Genomic DNA, 19,645 nt, shown 5'->3' with positions numbered 1-19,645 from the left:
GCACAGGACCATATTTGGTTGGTGTTATGTTGTTGTCCTCTTTACTGATTCACCATTACTCCACCCTCCTGCTGCCTGTTGAGACTGTAAATTAAGAAGAGAGGAGGAACAAAATGTTCTTTCACCGTCAACCTTTCCTTTATAAGATGCTATTAAAATTGTGTGTGTGTATGTGTGCGTGCGTGTGCGTGTGTGTGTTTTGTTCACATAATACTGTATTCAAAGCAGTTTTACATGTTCTCTTCTGTTGAAATTAATTAACAAAAAAGGGCAGTTGGGAGTGGTTAAGCAGGTTACGGGTTACTAGAGGTTGGGGCTGGACCTGAAGAACAGGGTATGATGAGGGTGAACTGCTCCTCCTCCTTCAGAGCGCAGCTGATATGTACCTGCCCTTCTCTCAAGCCTCTCCCATTCAGTCAACTCACCTGACTGACAGAGGATCTGCCTGCAACACTGAAAGAGACAAACACCCTGCAGGCCTACGACATCTGCAAGGGGAACTGCCAGCATACAGAGAAATTTTTCAATCCATACTGAAAAGAGGAAAAGGTTTCATTTGAAGCAACGCAAGAAACACGTCTGCTGTTCACAATGGCGTCTGCTGGACTTCAAATGCTGGGCGCTGCCTTGGGGATCCTGGGCTGGATTGGTGTAATTGTTGTCTGTGCCCTCCCCATGTGGAAAGTCACTGCTTTCATTGGCAGCAACATTGTCACCTCGCAGACCTCATGGGAAGGTATTTGGATGAACTGCGTGGTCCAGAGCACAGGCCAGATGCAGTGTAAGGTCTACGACTCCATGCTGGCTCTCAGCTCTGACCTCCAGGCCGCCAGGGCCTTGACCATCGTCTCCATCCTGGTGGGCATCATGGCCATTCTGCTCTCTGTAGCTGGGGGGAAGTGCACCAACTGTGTGGAGAATGAGGCTACCAAATCTAAGGTCGGGATTACATCTGGGGTTATGTTCATCATAGCTGGTGTTCTGTGTGCCATCCCTGTCTGTTGGACCGCTAGCACCGTCATCCAAGACTTCTACAACCCGCTGGTGTACAGTTCCCAGAAGAGAGAGCTGGGAGCCTCGCTATTCATTGGGTGGGGAGCAGCCGCATTGATGCTGATCGGAGGAGGGATGCTCTGCTTCAACTGCCCCCCTAAGGATAAAGCCCCCTACTCTGCCAAATACGCAGCTGCCAAATCTGAAGCCTCAGGAACACCATCTGGGAAGAATTTTGTCTGAAATTAAATGTAGAAATCATGAAAAGGACACTTTCCTGGGACAGATGCACCAGTGTTTGGGGTTCTAAGTGTTGCTTAACTCAGGAAGTCACTTGAGCAATAAGTATTCCTGAGTTTTACTTGCCGTGAGAGCAAGGAAGGAACCACACCCATAGAGGAGATTTAGTTTATCTGTTAAAATTATAATGGATCTTTGTATTTGACTGGTGAATATTAGTTATAGGTCAATCGGTTACTAATAGAATAACATGCTTTAACTTCAGCATTTTTTCTAAAATTTTCATTTTTTTGTTCATTTATGTGTATTTGGGTTGTTTTTATGAAACGTGTATGAGATTCATAATGTGCCGGTTATTCTGTAAATAAATATTTTGTTTATAAATCTAAGATCACTTGTGCTTGTTTTTTTTCCACACAGCAGCTCTGTTCAACATGATTTATCCAGTGGTTTTAAAATAGGACAAATACATATTCTATTCCAATTGTTTTATGTTAAAATGATTCTGTATCTAATGTTGACACAAATTTTGCTTTTTACTGTGCTGTTTCAGGGAAGCATGAATGTTTAATTCCCTCTGCATTATGATCAAAACAAGGATCCTCACCCTGCACCCAACATTTGTGTAACAACTATTGTCTGAACTTCTGGTTGATCAGGTTTAGGTGTGGCAGTAAAAAGATGCCAACAGAACCTAGAACTTATTGTTTGTGACACTGAGCTACAAGGAAAGGTACTTCAACTTCAAATAGACACAAATGTCTTGTTGTACATTTGTGAAAAAAATAAATATTGAAATAATATAATTTTTACTTTGAAGATTTACTTTGCAAAAGTTATGCAGCTTCGGGCACTTTGGTAATAATTTAACCTTCTAAAGGGAACATTTACTTCATATGAATGAATAAATCTTAACCCCATTTGACCCCATCTTGTGGTCTGTATAAGGCAGCTGAGATCCTGTGATACAACACACAAACCTAGTAATTTATGCCTGAGATGGTCATTGTGATAAGTAATTTTAATGTAAAGGTTGAGTCACTTTGTTTATTAATGGTTAAAAAATATCTTTATGGTACCTCGTTTGTTGCTTCAGAAAAGTCTACTTTCTGATTTATTTGAGCTGAATTTTCAGGGTTTTACCTGAAGCCTGGCCCTTGTGTGTAGGTCTGTGTGTGTTTTTGTCTGTGAGCACAGGTGAGAGCTGGAGTCATTGTTCACAGCCTTGAAGCCTTACTTGAGGAAACAAAGCCTGTGTTTGTGGGACCAATAAACCGAGAGAAAACAAGGGTCTGAGTCTTCTCCTTTTGTGTGCAAGCACAGAAACTCCACCTTGTGGAGTTTGTCTGAACCTCAGTGAGATGCAGTTATCTTCTCACAGAGGGACCACAGAGCATCAGACAACAGCAAACACTTTCTCAAGAAGACGTGAACGTAAAGATGACTCTCTTTGTCAATCTTCTAGCTTTCTTGTAGAGGTTGCGTTCTTTCTGCAGCGTCATAAGCTTTTTGTAACCCTTTGGTGGTGGACATTCAGAGGATGGAGCTTGGGGCTTCGCTTTTATCGCCTGGGGCTCTGCTGGCCTGCTGTTGCTGGGAGGCGCCCTGCTCTGTATCAACAGTCCCTCGACAGATGGTAGCCTTTATACACCAAGGTCTCCAAGTTATACACCGTTCTTGCACTTGGTTCTTGCACTTGGTGCAAGACTGGTGTCTTAAAATGTAAACAATGTGAAACAAATTTCATTGTGTTTGGAAATAATTCCTCCCCAGTTTCTGATTTTACATTTTACAACGCAGTTGTGCCAGTTTAAAGCAGCAAATAACATTGCAGAGCACCTTATGTTAATCAAAAAGCCTTGAAGACTTTTTCAGATGCAATATATGTCAACATACAGCTGCTGATAATTTTTTCTCCATAGGTTTTCTTTTTCATAAATAAATGTTCAATTCGTGATTCTGACGACTAAAAAGCATGTAATGTATTTTAACCAACTTTGTCAGTTATTTTAAGCAAGCAGACACAGACTGAAGGACTCATTTAAATAAGTACAATTGAATTTTTTAAATTGCCAAATCACAACAAAAATCGTTACACAGTAATGTCAGCACTTATACCCATGTTACAAAATTGTACTTAAATTACTTTAACTTGTATCAACTATTGCATACCACCCACAGAATCCAGATTTTGTCTTGAAGTTTATCAAATTATTTAACCTCCTGTATAATTATGAATGCTTAAAAAATGTCCAAATAAAATATCACAAATAAAGCTCCTTTGTTCACTCTTCATGACTTCTTTGGGCCTACAACTGAGCTTCTGACACACAGTCAAGAAAAGGCATGCAGGAATTCAGTGAAATTTACTGTATCTGGCAGAGATGTTTGTCATGCTTTTGAAGACAGAAAATTTAGAGTTTCTTCTATCTTCAGTAAAATGGACTGCTAGAGACAGCAGTGCACTGTGTATGCTTAGACTCTTGTTGCTAAGCAGCTGTTTTTTATCCGTAAGGAACAAGCATTTACACTTTGCCCAGTAAAAGAACATCTGCCAAGTTTTGTCAGGATGATGTATCCTAAACCAGTTTAATGGTTTTCTTTTTGTTTACAGACATTTTCAAGTGAAACCCGTCTGACAAGTGATACAATATGGCCCTATAATTTTCACACCATTGTGTCTGTTTCTATTTTGGCTACTTTGCTGAGTCTGAATCAGATTTTTACACAAAGAATTCCTCAAGTAAAGGGATTTACTTGTAGTTAAAAGAGGTATCATCAAGAAACTTAATTATGATTACACACACACACACACACATATATATATATATATATATATATATATATATATATATATATATATATATATATTTATACATATGCCTCAAGGGGATATACAGTTTGCACAAAATACAACACCTATTACCACTATGTAAGTTATTTATAGTGTTGGTATAGATAATTTCTGTAAGATAAGATACGACAAGCTGAACCTCTATTCGTCCGACAATGGGGAAATTTCCATATTAGCTGGCAATAATAATAACGGATAATTTTGTCTGCATGGCTGTTGGGGGTTGAGTGTCTTGCCAAGGGACACTTCGACATGTGGTCCGGAAGAGCGGGGCAACGTGAAAAAGTTCCAAATGTCCTTCTAAAATGTTGCATACAATGGTTTTTCACATTTTGTTAAAAATCATTGCTGACCAAAATACAGTTTATTGTTCTAATGAAAAACAAAAACAGTGATAATACAGTTCACATTACATGTTGTAAAAAACATTAAACACAAAGTCAATCTGATTTGAAATTGAAGCTAAAGCACAAAACAATGACTCAGTAGAAACAAATGAATGAATAAATGAACGTCTATTTTACTGTATGTTCTGCTGGCACACAGTTTGGAGTGTTATATCTTTTAACAAAAGGCCACATTGTGTTAGTCAGAGCGGTTAGTCATAATGCAAACAACACCTTGATTAGCAACAGGTTTGACCTGTAGTTATCTCTCTTGCTTTGCAGCATCTCAGACAAATTCCTTCCCAGGCGTTGTGGATTTAGGCGGCGAGTACTTTGCTCCGGTATAACGGTCTCCTCTTGTCGGGCACTGACAGCAGAGAAGAGCACCACCGATTAGCAGCAGTCCAGATGCTCCCCAGCCCACATACAAGCATGCACCCAGCTCTCTCCTCTGGGCGTCAGGAACCAAGGGGTTGTAGAAGTCCTTTATGATAGTATTAGCAGGCAGAGACACCGTCACCAGGCAGAGAGCGCCACTCAGGACAAAGAAAACCCCTGCGGAGATTGCCACTCTGGCTTTCGCTGCTTTGTCTCCAATGCAGGTAGTACATTTCCCTCCAACCACAGAGAGCAGCAGACCGAACAGAGCGAACAGGATGCCGATGACCACCATAGCTCGGGCCGCCTGGAGGTCTGGAGGAAGGGCCAGCAGGGAGTCGTAGACCTTGCACTGCATCTGGCCTGTGCTCTGCACTACGCAGGTCATCCACAGGCCTTCCCAGATGGTCTGAGCCACGACGATGTTGTTCCCAATAAAAGCAGACACTTTCCACAGCGGGAGCATACAGATCAGTATGTTTCCAATCCATCCAAGCACAGCCAGCCCAATGCCCAGAATCTGCAGCCCTAACGATGCCATAGCTGTTTGCTGCTTTACTTTTTTATTCTAGTCCCTCCGTTCTTCACTGATCCTACAAATAAAAGCTCTCTCACTACTGGAAAGTTTTATCTAACTGCCAGAAGGCCTTTGAACAGCCCCCTCCTCTGGGTGGGCTTTGGCTTCAATGCTCTGACATGTACTTCCATCATGCTGCCCTGGAGTTCAGAAGTGTTTCTGTCCTACAAAGAGGGCCCCTTTTACCCCAGCAGAGCCGAGAAAGAACAGAAGCCTTAACAGTGTGATTTAGATGTGAAGCTGTAAAAAGTCTAATCAGAAAATCTCTATAGAATGAAAAAAATTAAATATTAAACATTAAGAGAAGATAAACCTTCTTTTCGTCCCACAATGGGGAAATGGCCAGATCACAGCATCAAGTTATTAGAGCCAATTGTGGTACAAGAAGAATTTGTGTTGAGCAGTTCCTTGGGGTAACGTATGAAGGAGTGAGAGTAGGACATGGAAAATTAAGACAAACAGATATGTAGGAGAGAAAAGCATTCATAATCATGACAGTAAGAGAAGTGTTTTACGTTAAATGTCTTCATAATATTTACTAAAAGCTTATGCAGATAAAACAAAAATTTGCATTAGTATTGTAAGGATTTAAGGTTTAAGATCATTTAATATTTACTCTACATGGAACTAACTTCATTAATATCTTTTCGATCTCTTTTGGTTCATTTTCCTGTGGCACACGTACAAAAACAACAAGAGCAGAAGACAGGTCAGCTGGGCTCACTGGGTCATTAGTACAGGTGGATTCACTCAGCTTGATTACTGCACTGACAAAAAAAACTTAAAATAAGATCGTAAACAGGCAGCCAGGAGTAAATTGAACTTCTTACATGTATATACTGCAGAGTATTGCACAGAAGCGGTAAAAAAAAAACATCTTTTCATGAATGACGTCTTCACATTATTGAGATGAAAGCCAACCTTTTACATAACATTATGCACTTATAATGTGGACTTCAAATAAAAAGTCAAACACAAGTATTTTTTGTAATTTCTATTATAAGATAAATTAATTGGTTTCTTTACCAGAATTTTTCATACGTTTCACTTTCTAGTAAACTGCTAGTGTGTGTGTGTGTGTATGAAACTATGCTGGACTAACTTAACAACCAAAGGTGTTTTCAGTTTGGACAATTTTGAACAACCAATCAGGAGAAACCACAGCCCACCCCTGCTTATAAAAACTGCAGGTGGCACATTACTGCTACAGCTCAATCTTCACACTGTTTTTTGTGCAACTTGAGGTAAACATGGTGTCTGCAGGCCTCCATATCTTTGGTGTTTTCTTGGCGTCCATTGGTTTTCTGGGAGACATCATCATCTGTGCCCTTCCCATGTGGAAGGTGTCTGCTTTCATTGGTAACAACATTGTGACGGCACAGACCTTCTGGGAAGGCTTGTGGATGAACTGTGTGATGCAGAGCACTGGTCAGATGCAGTGCAAGGTCTACGACTCCATGCTGGCTCTGCCCCAAGACCTGCAAGCAGCGCGGGCCCTGGTTGTTATCTCCATCCTGGTAGCATTTATGGGAATCCTGCTCTCCATTGCAGGAGGAAAGTGCACCAACTGCGTTGAAGAGGAGGCAGCAAAGAACAAGGTAGCCATAGGTGCTGGGGTGTTCTTCATTGTCGCTGGTCTCCTGTGCCTCATTCCTGTGTCTTGGTCCGCTAATGAGGTCATCCGGAACTTCTACAACCCCATTGTGACAGACGCACAGAGGAGAGAGCTGGGGGCTGCACTGTTCATCGGCTGGGGATCGGCAGGGCTCCTGCTCATTGGTGGCGCTCTTCTCTGCTGTCAGTGCCCACAGTACAAAGACAGCGGATACACTGTGAAGTACTCTGCCCCACGTACAGCAGCCAGTGGAGGAGCCTATGTTTGAACTGCTGCTGGTGCTTAAAGTCTTAGCACTTGTCTTGCTGCTAGAAACTACTCTCCAACTATATTTTAATGGTTTTTAACTGTTTACATTTTTAAAATAAATTGACCTTCATATAATCACGGGTTTCTGGGTTTTGCTCAATGAGATTGTATCTCTTTAAAAAGAGAAGCAACTTTGCCACTCACTAACTAGTTTAATAAAATGTTAATCTTTATTAGTGCCTGGTGAGTAAATGGCTTTTTTTTTTTTAATACAGCTCTTCAAGATGTACAAACATGCAGTTGCTAGCAAGGGCTGGAAATCTCCAACCTCTAGAGTTGGTAGGAAAAGCACAGGTGTTGCTAATCCAAGTGGCCCAGAGAAAATCCAGGACAGTAAAAATAATTTTACTAAGTGGTTTGCTTTTCAGTGATAAATTGAGGCATGTTGAGTCACACACTAATTCTACACTTAAAAACTGAATTTCATGATTAAATTATGTTTGAAGGAACTAAATGTCACGATTGGTGACATAAGCATGATGTGAGACACCACACTAATGGGATGTGATTCTTACACAGACACTGTAATTAAAGTAGAAGGAAGTCAGCATTGTTCTGCACTGATTTGTCAGAGTTGAAAAATCATTTCATCCAGCTAATATTTTTATACACAAAGATGATCTTTTGTTGGTCATGGAGAAATTATTAGATAATAGGCCTCTGGAAAAAGAAGGTGTGTGTGTATATGGGACATTTAGACTGAAAGAGACAATACCACTACAAAGGAGACAATGTATTTTGTGGTCACTTTGGGTATCTAGTTATCCAAACTCTTTAAGCCTGATCGAAAGGAAAAGTAGTTATAGCTATAATATGCAACTTTGGGTAACACTACCTTGTGACACTGACTCCTTCCTCTCTGCTCTGCTCAGTCTTTCCTGTCCCTGCTGTAAAACAGCTTTAATTGGTTTGCTCTTTACACTCCACTGTGCTCTGCACAGCCCCTCAGGAGGTTGTCTTCATGAAATTACCTTTAAATAAGAGAGTCATACCACTAGTAATTGAGCAGAAATCTAAATTCTTGATCGGTTTGAAGAGTCAACTTTGCTTACAAACTTTTAGAATCAAATATCTCTGCACTGCTGACAGTGCGGTTTAATGAGCCTGAGTGGTTAAATGCACTTCTTCATACTACAATAAGTAATCGAGGATATTTCTTTAGAAAGAAAAATATTTAAAAAATGTTGCATATTGCAGCTTTAAGATGATTATGATCATTTTTACTTAATCCATGTGGCTCTTTAAAGAAGCATAAAGGTTTAAATTGTTTATCCCGGGTTATTTCATGAAAAATTAGGCTGTCATATTGTAAATTAAAATAAAAAACATAATTGAGCAGTTTCATCAATGATTCACACATGTTTGAGGGCTGCTCAAATGAATTTTGGTTTTGTCTAAATCTAATATTTATATATTATAACAACATTTCAACTCCTGTTAAACAAGGGAATCACTTAAACACAGATGTTTTCAGTTTGGGCGATTTTGAACAACCAATCAGGAGAAACCACAGCCCACCCCTGCTTATAAAAGCTGCTGGTGGCGCATTACTGCTACAGCTCAATCTTCACACTGTTTTTTTTTGCAACTTGATGCAAACATGGTGTCTGCAGGCCTCCATATCTTTGGTGTTTTCTTGGCGTCCATTGGTTTTCTGGGAGACATCATCATCTGTGCCCTTCCCATGTGGAAGGTGTCTGCTTTCATTGGTAACAACATTGTGACGGCACAGACCTTCTGGGAAGGCTTGTGGATGAACTGTGTGATGCAGAGCACTGGTCAGATGCAGTGCAAGGTCTATGACTCCATGCTGGCTCTGCCCCAAGACCTGCAAGCAGCGCGGGCCCTGGTTGTTATCTCCATCCTGGTAGCATTTATGGGAATCCTGCTCTCCATTGCAGGAGGAAAGTGCACCAACTGCATTGAAGAGGAGGCAGCAAAGAACAAGGTAGCCATAGGTGCTGGGGTGTTTTTCTTTGTCGCTGGTCTCCTGTGCCTCATTCCTGTGTCTTGGTCCGCTAATGAGGTCATCCAGAACTTCTACAACCCCATTGTGACAGACGCACAGAGGAGGGAGCTGGGGGCTTCACTGTTCATCGGCTGGGGATCGGCAGGGCTCCTGTTCATTGGTGGCGCTCTTCTCTGCTGTCAGTGCCCACAGTACAAAGACAGCGGATACACTGTGAAGTACTCTGCCCCACGTACAGCAGCGAGTGGAGGAGCCTATGTTTGAACTGCTGCTGGTGCTTAATGTCTGCAAACATTTACTGAGCAATTTAAATTTCACTTTTAATGGCTTTTAAATTCAGGTTTTGTTTATTAAAATAAAACTAACTTTTGAATCAATCATGACTATCTTATTTTTTTTGTCCAGTATCTTGTTGAGACTTCACTAAATTTAAATAGGCAGACTTTAACCCAAATTAACCTTATTTGTATGGGTTCCCCTTAAGTGATTCATCTGTTTAATGCTTTCAGTGTCCACTTTTCTGGAACTCTTATCAAATTTGCAGTCAGTTGTTTGCAGCTCATTTAGGTTTTCATGTGTTTCAGCTTGACTCTCTGAAGCCTGTGGGAATAGGCAGACACTTCATCAAAATTCTGTTCCTCTTACTGGTTCATATGTGCTAATGTCTGACGTGTGAAAAAGTAACTTCTAAGTAACTTATTATGGAAGTGAAATTTTACTTGTAATGGCTGAGCTGTTTGCAGGGGTATGCATCATTATTACATGTTGCATGTGCTAAAGAAGTTGGGTGTATGTATTATAACTCTGGCATGCCAACTGTCCTATTTATTCAAATTATACTCTTGTACGGTTGCTATTTTTATGGTTGTAGTCCTAATATTTAGTTTTGTTTCATTAGGACAGCTGAACTTTCCAGTTATGAAAAGCTGTGGTAAAAACACTGGCAGCTGACAAGCGTGCAGTTTTATATTTGAAATGAAAAGGGAAAAATAAAATAATAAACTGTTTTGATATGAATCACACTGAGCATTGCTGATGTCAGGTAGTTTTCATCTAAACTCTATAGAGTTAGGACTTTCTGAGCACCTGCTACAGCTTTCTCCCCTTCCTATTTACAGTGAGCAGGAATCAAGACAAGCAAGAAACCTGATCCATAAACTGTCAGTCCCTCCCACCTTGCTCTCCTTTGCCATACCTGCAGCACTTTCAGTCTAGAGAAAACTTCAGGTGAAAATGATCGGCAGTTTAGGTAAAAGTGAACAGAGTTGCTCTGTTTGGATTTAAATACCTGACTTTTGTGTTTTGGCAACATGGCCATTCAGATCGTTGGCTTCTGTTTGGCAATCGTCGGCTGTTTTGGCACCATCCTTATCTGTGGACTGCCCATGTGGAAGATGTCGGCCTTTATTGGAGCGAACATCATCACTGCTCAGATCTTCTGGGAAGGTTTATGGATGAACTGTGTGATACAGAGCACAGGTGTATCACAGTGTAAAAACTACGACTCTGTTCTGGCTTTACCGCAGGAACTGCAGGTTGCCAGAGCTCTGATCTGTGTCTCCATTGCTGTTACTGTGCTGGCCATCGGGTTCACTGTGGTTGGGGCCCGCTGCACCAGCTTCTGTAGTTATGATTTGCGGACCAAAACCAATTATGGTATTGCTGGAGGTGTGGTGTTTATATTAGCGGGGCTCCTGTGTCTTATTCCTGTTAGCTGGTCAGCTTACACCATCATCACAGGTTTCTATAACCCACTGACTGCAGACGGGAGACAGGGAGAGCTCGGAGCTTCTATATATGTTGGCTGGATTTCTGGGGCTCTGCTTGTCATTGGAGGAGGGATGTTGTGTGGCACCTACAGATGCTGAAGCAGGGAAGAACAGTGCACTGGGCCCTCAATCATACTGACTTTAATTGTTTTGGGATCTGTTTTGTCCTTTGCTTAAAGCTTCTTTTCCAACATTTATTTCAACCTTTAATTGGACTATACTGACATTTTGCAGGAGTGAAGGAAAAAAGATTTGTTATTTTATGATTTTAACTGAACAAAGAATGAAGAAATCTCAGTTTATGTGAAGTATTGTACTATGTATAGTAGATGTGATTTTTTTATTTAATATTAATTATAAACAGTATTGCTTTATGGAATTGAAAACTACCCACATGAGAGATTTTTTTCTTGTTTACAAGGCAATGACAGCTTTCAGAAAATGGGAACAGAGTTCTGAAATTAGGGGAGTTATACATTTTCCCTCAATAACTAATAATTTTAAATCTACCATGCTCCGTAAATTTCGCTGTATCGTTGGATATGTTTTCCCCAATAAATGAATAAAACTTAAAACTTATATATTTGAATCTTGAAAAAAATATTTACATTTGTATATTTTTATTTTTAATGTTGGGTGTTTTGGCATTTTTTCTTTCACACTTGCTTTACAAAATGCATAGTTGCAAAGAAATGTGTTACTTTAAAAAGTGCAGTGCTCTACAGCAGCTATTTTAGTTTGTCTACCAGCCTGAAAAACCTGATCTGGATCAAGATCAGAAGTGTTTGATTATTTACACATGCCTCCCTCTGGTGCATGTTTGCATATCTGTTTATTTTTCTGTTTGAACACAAAACATAACAGCTGATGAGAGGAAGAAACAACTTACAATTTATTTGGATGTTTTTTTCTAAATTTGAAGAAATTCTGTTAAGGTATTAATATGTTATTAAATGGAATGGAGATAAAGGACAGTTTTGAGTTCACAGTTATATTTTGACCTTTGACCTCCAAAGTGGAATTAGTTCATGCTTAAGTGTTGTTGGATGTCTGTGCTTAATTTGTTTCCTAATTTTCTTTTAACTGAATTTTAAGCTTTTTATTAATGAGAGCATACCTGAGCATTTTAAGCTTCTCTTAATGCAAAGACTTTAACTGTTCATGGTTTAGTCATGTCTTTCTTCAAATAATAAGGTAATGAAGTTGCAATTTAACCTGCAAGAAACACTGCAAATGTGTTTTATTTGAGTTTTATTTGAGTCCATTGATTAATAATCTAATTAACACAAAGTAAAAGCTACAAAGGGAACACGATGGTGTGGGGACTCAAAACTCAGAAGAGGACAGTAAAACAATAATAGCAGTACAATGTGACTAACCAGAATAATCCAGGTTTTAAGTATATTTATTATTGCTATGTGGCAAACAAGTTACCAGAAGGTGCAGTAGATTGTCAGAAAACAAACCAGCATTCAGGATATGTGCGCTCTTAAGGCTGTGCAATTGGGCAATTAGTTGAAAGGGGTGTGTTAAAAAAATAGCAGTGTGGCATTCAATCACTGAGGTCATCAATTTTGTGAAAAAAAACAAAAACGGTGTGAATCAGGTGGCACATATTTAAGGATGAAGCCAGCACTTGTTGAACATGCATTTATAAGCCTGAGGAAAAAGGGGTCGTTCAAGACATTGTCCAGAAGAACAGCGTACTTTGATTAAAAAGTTGATTGTAGAGGGGAAAACCTATAAAGAGGTGCAAAAAATTATAGGCTGTTCAGCTAAAATGATCTCCAATGCCTTAAAATGGAGAGCAGAACCACAGAGACGTGGAAGAAAACGGAAGACAACCATCAAAATGGATCGAAGAATAACCAGAATGGCAAAGGCTCAGCCAATGATCAGCTCCAGGATGATACAAGACAGTCTGGAGTTACCTGTAAGTACTGTGACAGTTAGAAGACGTCTATGTGAAGCTAATGTATTTTCAAGCATTCCCTGCAGTGTCCCTCTGTTAAAAAAAAGGCATGTGCCAAAGAACACATCAACTGGCCTAAAGAGAAATGGAGGAACATTTTGTGGACTGATGAGTAAAATTGTTCTTTTTGGGCCACAGACAGTTTGTGAGACGACCCCCAAACTCTGAATTCAAGCCACAGTACACAGTGAAGACAGTGAAGCATGGTGGTGCAAGCATCATGATATGGGCATGTTTCTCATACTATGGTGTTGGGACTATTTATCGCATACCAGGGATCATGGATCAGTTTGCATATGTTCAAATACTTGAAGAGGTCATGTTGCCTTATGCCCCTGAAATGGTTGTTTCAACAAAACAATGACCCCAAACACTCTAGTAAACGATCCAAGTCTTGGTTCCAAACCAACAAAATGAGTGTTATGGAGTGGCCAGCCCAATCCCCGGACCTTAATCCAATCGAGAACTTGTGGGGTGATATCAAAAATGCTGTTTCTGAAGCAAAACCAAGAAATGTAAATGAATTGAGGAATGTTGTTAAAGAATCATGGAGTGGAATAACAGCTGAGAGGTGCCACAAGTTGGTTGACTCCATGCCACACAGATGTGAAGCAGTTTTAAAAAACTGTGGTCATACAACTAAATATTAGTTTAGTGATTCACAGGATGCTAAATCCTAGAAACAAAAATGTTTGTACAAAATAGTTTTGAGTTTGTACAGTCAACTGCAGACACTGCTATTTTTTTGAACACACCCCTTTCAACTAATTGCCCAATTGCACAGCCTTACGAGTGTGCATATCATGAATGCTGGGTCAAGTTTTGAGGTATTATGTCTAGTCTAACCATTAACCATACATAAAGAAAACTAAATAAAAATACATTTATGATAAGCTACATATCAATATTAGCCTTTTATTTTATTAACGTGTGTCTGATGGGTGGAGCTCTGTGAGTCCTGCACCTGCTTTCAGTCAGCAACAGCAGACAATCATGACTTCTTTGTGCCTGCTGTGGTGGGATCCTCCTGGCCCTTCTCCCTGCTGCTCCTCCTTGGCTGTGCCCTGATCTCCTTCTTCTTTGAGAAAAAATAGAGATACCAAAGGTTGCTAATAAAATTCAACAGAGCTGTGAATCCAGTGTTTGTTAGCTTCTACTAATCGGGGTGAATCAGATTAAAATAAAGGTACATTTCTTTCTGTAGAAATGGCAAGTTTATCGTTAACATTTAAGAGAATTAAAATAAGGAAAAAACTGTATAAGTGATTTTTTACAGGAGCAACTTAGATAGTTAGTTGATTAGAGAAAATCTACAGTAAAACAATAAAACTTTTGAAGGACACAGATGCTCTGTAAATTTTACTGTTCATCAACATGTATCACTGTGTCTAGAGGACCCATCACTTCTGGACAGGAGGGAGCTTCCCATCATATGCACTGGTGAGTGCATTCAAATAGTTACAGTACTACAACCTGAATGTTTCTGTTGATAGTCACTCTGGACTTCATACGTCTGCAGATCCTTACAATACAGGTGAGCACTTCTTTGCATTCACAATGAATGACTCACATATATCGGCGATACTGAAAGAATTACCATTCGTCTTCTTTATGCTTTCTCTTTGATAATGATTTATTTTTTTGTGTCATTTTGTGTTTAGATAAAAAGTTGACGGAAGAACAAACCACGGATGTTCTTCCTCTTACTGGTTCATAAATGCTAATTCATGTCATAAGTTACTTTTTCACACGTCAAAGTAACTTATTAGGGAAGTTAGATTTTTCTTTTAATGGTTGCAGTTTTTGGGGAGGACCACATTTTAAATTGCTGTCATTTATGACAAATGAAACAAAAAAATGTAGAAACAGACAAAGCGACTGACCCGACAGTAAAAAATTTTGAAATTTGGTAAGTATAGCAACCAGTATCATCCCATCAGATACTGCAAATCCTTATCAATCCTGAATGATTCTAAACATTCTGAACAACTGAACTAGTGTGTTAATGACAAACATGGTTTCTTGGCTTGTTTGTGCAGTTTTTCTTCTATTTTGTCCTCATACATGAGTGCATCTCTGTCCTTTCCACATCAGATTGGGTCAGGTGAGATGCCTTCACAAACCAATTTTGCCAGATGGGAAAATAAAACTCCTCCCCTGACAGCAAAACCCTTATGTGAGAAAGACATTGACCTCTTTTGATTAGCTAAAAAAACCACTACCTGCTCCTTCGTCTCGCTCGCAAATAAATCCCTCCTGCTCTCAAAAACACAACACTCTTTGAACAGATCGACAGAGCAACAGCATGATGTCTGCAGGACGACAGATTCTGGGTGTGGCCTTAGCCATCATAGGCTTTCTGGGGAGCATCATCAGCTGTGTTCTCCCCATGTGGAGAGTCACATTCTTCATTGGTTCCAACATCGTCACCTCTCAGGTGATTTGGGAGGGTTTGTGGATGAGCTGTGTGACCCAGAGCACAGGCCAGATGCAGTGCAAAGTCTATGACTCACTCCTGGCCTTACCTCAAGATTTGCAGGCTGCCAAAGCTCTGGTTGTCATTGCCATCATCGTTGGGATCTTTGGAATCCTTCTCAGCATCGTTGGGGGAAAGTGCACCAACTTAATTAAGGACGAAAAGCAAAAGTGCAATGTGGCCATCGCGGCTGGGGTCACCTTCCTCATTGCAGGTCTCTTGGTACTTTTTCCCGTCTGCTGCACCGCCAACACCATTATTTGTGATTTCCAGAACTCTTATCAGAGGACGGAGCTGGGGGCGTCGCTCTACATCGGCTGGGGCGCCGCTGGGCTGCTGTTGCTCGGTGGGGGCATCCTCACCAGTTCCTGTCCCTCGAGTGATGACCATGATGTGATATACACCAATGTTCGCCCTGTGAAGAGCAGCAGGGGCTATGTTTAGATCGACAGCAGTCCACTGAAAAGAGACAATACGTTAATGTTCTACAAAGATGAGTCAAACTTGTGGAAAATATTATTTGAATGTGCCTTAATATTTTTGTTTTATTTGTATTAATAACTTAGTCTCATATGTAACATGTGTTTTTTATAACTAAGAGAAGTGCACAGAACATGATTAGAATATTGTACAAGCAATAGTAAAACTGAGCACAGTGAGTGTGTGAGTGTGAGACATAGGGTGAAGAATGTATGTGAGTTGTCTTGCAGATGGAAGAGCAGTTGGCCGGCTGAAAAACAGGAACCAGCCTTGATGTATACATATCAAAATAAGGAAGAGAAAGAGACACTCTCAGCAGAAAGCTGCACCAAGCAGCAAAACAGACTGTCTATATAAAATTGGGTCAAGGGAGAGATAGTCAGTCAGACTTTTGCCCTGACACTCTGTGTTGTTGTTAGGTAGAAAAACTCTGACCCGGAGCTCCGCCTATATTTTCACATCTGTTCATATTATATATATTTAGATTACTTGTAACTACAATTGAACTAAAATAAAAAAATGTAGTTTTGAAAATAAAGTCGTTGTCCTTCTCATCTATTTTGAACATGCTACAAAGCACAGGCTCTGAGGCACCTAACCTCTTGGACCAAAAACAAAAATTGAATCACGTTTAAAAATGTTATCCAAACTCTTTAAGCCTGATCCAAAGGAAAAGTAGTTATAGCTATAATATGCAACTTTGGGTAACACTACCTTGTGACACTGACTTCCTCTCTGCTCTGCTCAGTCTTTCCTGTCCCTGCTGTAAAACAGCTTTAATTGCTTTGCTCTTTACACTCCACTGTGCTCTGCACAGCCCCTCAGGAGGTTGTCTTCATGACATTACCCTAAATAAGAAAGTCATACAACTAGTAATTGAGCAGAATCTAAATTCTTGATCGGTTTGAAGGGTCAACCTTGCTTACAAACGTTTAGAATCAAATATCTCTGCACTGCTGACAGTGTAGTTTAATGAGCCTGACTGGTTAAGAGTGGTTAAACGCACTTCTTCACACTAAAATAGGTAATTGAGCGTATTTCTTTAGAAAGAAAAATATTTAAAAAATGTTGCATATTGTAGCTTTAAGATGATTACGATACTTTTTTACTTAATCCATGTGGCTCTTTAAAGAAGCATAAAGGTTTAAATTGTTTATCCTGAGTTATTTTATGAAAAACGGGGCTGTCATATTGTAAATTAAAATAAAAAAACATAATTGAGCAGTTATATCGATGATTCACACATGTTTGTGTGCTGCTCAAATGAATTTTGGTTTTGTCTAAATCAAAATATTTGATATGTGAACAGCTGCAGCCTGACCAAAATACCAAACAACATTTCAACTCCTGTTAAACGAGGGAATAATTTAAACACAGGTGTTTTCAGTTTGGACAATTTTGAACAACCAATCAGGAGAAACCACAGCCCACCCCTGCTTATAAAAACTGCAGGTGGCACATTACTGCTTCAGATTAATCTTCACACTGTTTTTTGTGCAACTTGAGGTAAACATGGTGTCTGCAGGCCTCCATATCTTTGGTGTTTTCTTGGCGTCCATTGGTTTTCTGGGAGACATCATCATCTGTGCCCTTCCCATGTGGAAGGTGTCTGCTTTCATTGGTAACAACATTGTGACGGCACAGACCTTCTGGGAAGGCTTGTGGATGAACTGTGTGATGCAGAGCACTGGTCAGATGCAGTGCAAGGTCTATGACTCCATGCTGGCTCTGCCCCAAGACCTGCAGGCAGCGCGGGCCCTGGTTGTTATCTCCATCCTGGTAGCATTTATGGGAATCCTGCTCTCCATTGCAGGAGGAAAGTGCACCAACTGCATTGAAGAGGAGGCAGCAAAGAACAAGGTAGCCATAGGTGCTGGGGTGTTCTTCATTGTCGCTGGTCTCCTGTGCCTCATTCCTGTGTCTTGGTCCGCTAATGAGGTCATCCGGAACTTCTACAACCCCATTGTGACAGACGCACAGAGGAGAGAGCTGGGGGCTGCACTGTTCATCGGCTGGGGATCGGCAGGGCTCCTGCTCATTGGTGGCGCTCTTCTCTGCTGTCAGTGCCCACAGTACAAAGACAGCGGATACACTGTGAAGTACTCTGCCCCACGTACAGCAGCCAGTGGAGGAGCCTATGTTTGAACTGCTGCTGGTGCTTAAAGTCTTAGCACTTGTCTTGCTGCTAGAAACTACTCTCCAACTATGTTTTAATGGGTTTTTAACTTTGTTTATATTTTTAAAATAAATTGACCTTCATATAATCCCGGGTTTCTTGGTCTTGCCTGATCTCAATGAGATTTTATCTCTTAAAAAAAGAAGCAACTTTGCCACTCACTAAGTAGTTTAATAAAATGTTAATTTTTATTAGTTCCTGAATGGTGAGTAAATGGCTTTTTTTTTTGTTTTAATAATACAGCTCTTCAAGATGTACAAACATGCAGTTGTTAGCAAGGGCTGGAAATCTCCAACCTCTAGAGTTGGTAGGAAAAGCACAGGTGTTGCTAATCCAAGTGGCCCAGAGAAAATCCAGGACAGTAAGAATAATTTTACTAAGGGGTTTGCTTTTCAGTGATCTTAAATTGAGGCATGTTGAGTCTGCTGTCAGTGTCCACAGTACAAAGACAGCGGATACACTGAAGTACTCTGCCCCACGTACAGCAGCCAGTGGAGGAGCCTATGTTTGAACTGCTGCTTGTGCTTAATGTCTGCACACTTACTGAGCAATTTAAATTGATCTTTTAATGGCTTTTAAATTCATTTTTTGTTTGATTCAAAAGTTAGTTTTATTTTAACAATCATGACTTATTTTATTTTTTTTGTCCAGTATCTTGTTGAGACTTCACTAAATGTTAATAGGCAGACTTTAACCCAAATTAACCTTATTTGTATGGGTTCCCCTTTGGTGATTTATCGGTTTAATGCTTTCAGTGTCCACTTTTCTACAACTCTTATCAGATTTGCAGTCAGCTGTTTGCAGCTCATTTAGGCTTTCATGTGTTTCAGCTTGACTCTCTGAAGCCTGTGTGAATAAGCAGACACTTCTCAAAATTCAGTTCCTCCTCTTACTGGTTCATATATGTTAATGTCATAAGTTACTTTTTCACACGTCAAAGTATCTTATTAGGGAAGTGAGATTTTGGTTGCGGTGTTTGCGGGGGTATGCATCAATATTACATGTCGCATGTGCTAAAGAAGTTGGGTATATGTATTCTATAACTCTGGCATGCCAGCTGTCCTAGTTATTCAAATTATACTCTTGTACAGTTGCTATTTTTACAGTTGTAGTCTTAATATTTAGTTTTGTTTCATTAGGACAGCTGAACTTTCCAGTAATGAAAAGCTGTGGTAAAAACACTGGCAGCTGACGAGCGTGCAGTGCAATTTGAAATGAAAATGGAAGAATAAAGTAATCTTTTTTGATATGAATCACACTGAGCATTGCTGATGTTAAGTAGTTTTCATCTAAACTCTATAGAGTTAGGACTTTCTGAGCACCTGCTACAGCTTTCTCCCCTTCCTATTTACAGTGAGCAGGAATCAAGAGAAGCAAGAAACCTGATCCATAAACTGTCGGTCCCTCCAGCCTTGCTCTCCTTTGCCATACCTGCAGCACTTTCAGTCTAG

The 19,645-nt window shown here is 40.1% G+C and overlaps 6 protein-coding genes across 6 annotated transcripts; 5 read left to right on the top strand and 1 right to left on the bottom strand.

Moving 5' to 3' along the window:
- Positions 1-394: 394 nt before the first annotated feature.
- Positions 395-1,622, top strand: LOC137108044 (claudin-4-like). The gene has a single exon (XM_067492320.1). The coding sequence runs from the start codon at positions 592-594 to the stop codon at positions 1,234-1,236; it is 645 nt and encodes a 214-aa protein (XP_067348421.1). The 5' UTR covers positions 395-591; the 3' UTR covers positions 1,237-1,622.
- Positions 1,623-4,183: 2,561 nt separating this feature from the next.
- LOC137108045 (claudin-4-like) lies at positions 4,184-5,490 on the bottom strand. Its single transcript, XM_067492321.1, has one exon. The coding sequence runs from the start codon at positions 5,390-5,392 to the stop codon at positions 4,760-4,762; it is 633 nt and encodes a 210-aa protein (XP_067348422.1). The 5' UTR covers positions 5,393-5,490; the 3' UTR covers positions 4,184-4,759.
- A 426-nt stretch (positions 5,491-5,916) lies between these two features.
- On the top strand, positions 5,917-8,034 carry LOC137108047 (claudin-like protein ZF-A89). The gene has a single exon (XM_067492323.1). It carries the CDS (start codon positions 6,679-6,681, stop codon positions 7,309-7,311), a length of 633 nt encoding a protein of 210 aa, XP_067348424.1. The 5' UTR covers positions 5,917-6,678; the 3' UTR covers positions 7,312-8,034.
- On the top strand, positions 8,032-9,970 carry LOC137108046 (claudin-like protein ZF-A89). The gene has a single exon (XM_067492322.1). The coding sequence runs from the start codon at positions 8,953-8,955 to the stop codon at positions 9,583-9,585; it is 633 nt and encodes a 210-aa protein (XP_067348423.1). The 5' UTR covers positions 8,032-8,952; the 3' UTR covers positions 9,586-9,970.
- A 524-nt stretch (positions 9,971-10,494) lies between these two features.
- Positions 10,495-11,323, top strand: LOC137108049 (claudin-4-like). Its single transcript, XM_067492325.1, has one exon. The coding sequence runs from the start codon at positions 10,632-10,634 to the stop codon at positions 11,187-11,189; it is 558 nt and encodes a 185-aa protein (XP_067348426.1). The 5' UTR covers positions 10,495-10,631; the 3' UTR covers positions 11,190-11,323.
- Positions 11,324-14,221: 2,898 nt separating this feature from the next.
- On the top strand, positions 14,222-18,213 carry LOC137108051 (claudin-like protein ZF-A89). The gene is made up of 2 exons (XM_067492326.1): positions 14,222-15,854; positions 17,544-18,213. The coding sequence occupies exons 1-2, from the start codon at positions 15,368-15,370 to the stop codon at positions 18,161-18,163; spliced, it is 1,107 nt and encodes a 368-aa protein (XP_067348427.1). The 5' UTR covers positions 14,222-15,367; the 3' UTR covers positions 18,164-18,213.
- The last annotated feature ends 1,432 nt before the right edge of the window (positions 18,214-19,645 follow it).

The sequence above is a fragment of the Channa argus genome, chromosome 22 (assembly GCF_033026475.1).
Source record: "Channa argus isolate prfri chromosome 22, Channa argus male v1.0, whole genome shotgun sequence".
Lineage (NCBI taxonomy): Eukaryota > Metazoa > Chordata > Actinopteri > Anabantiformes > Channidae > Channa > Channa argus.
This window is presented reverse-complemented; position numbering and strand designations above follow the sequence as displayed.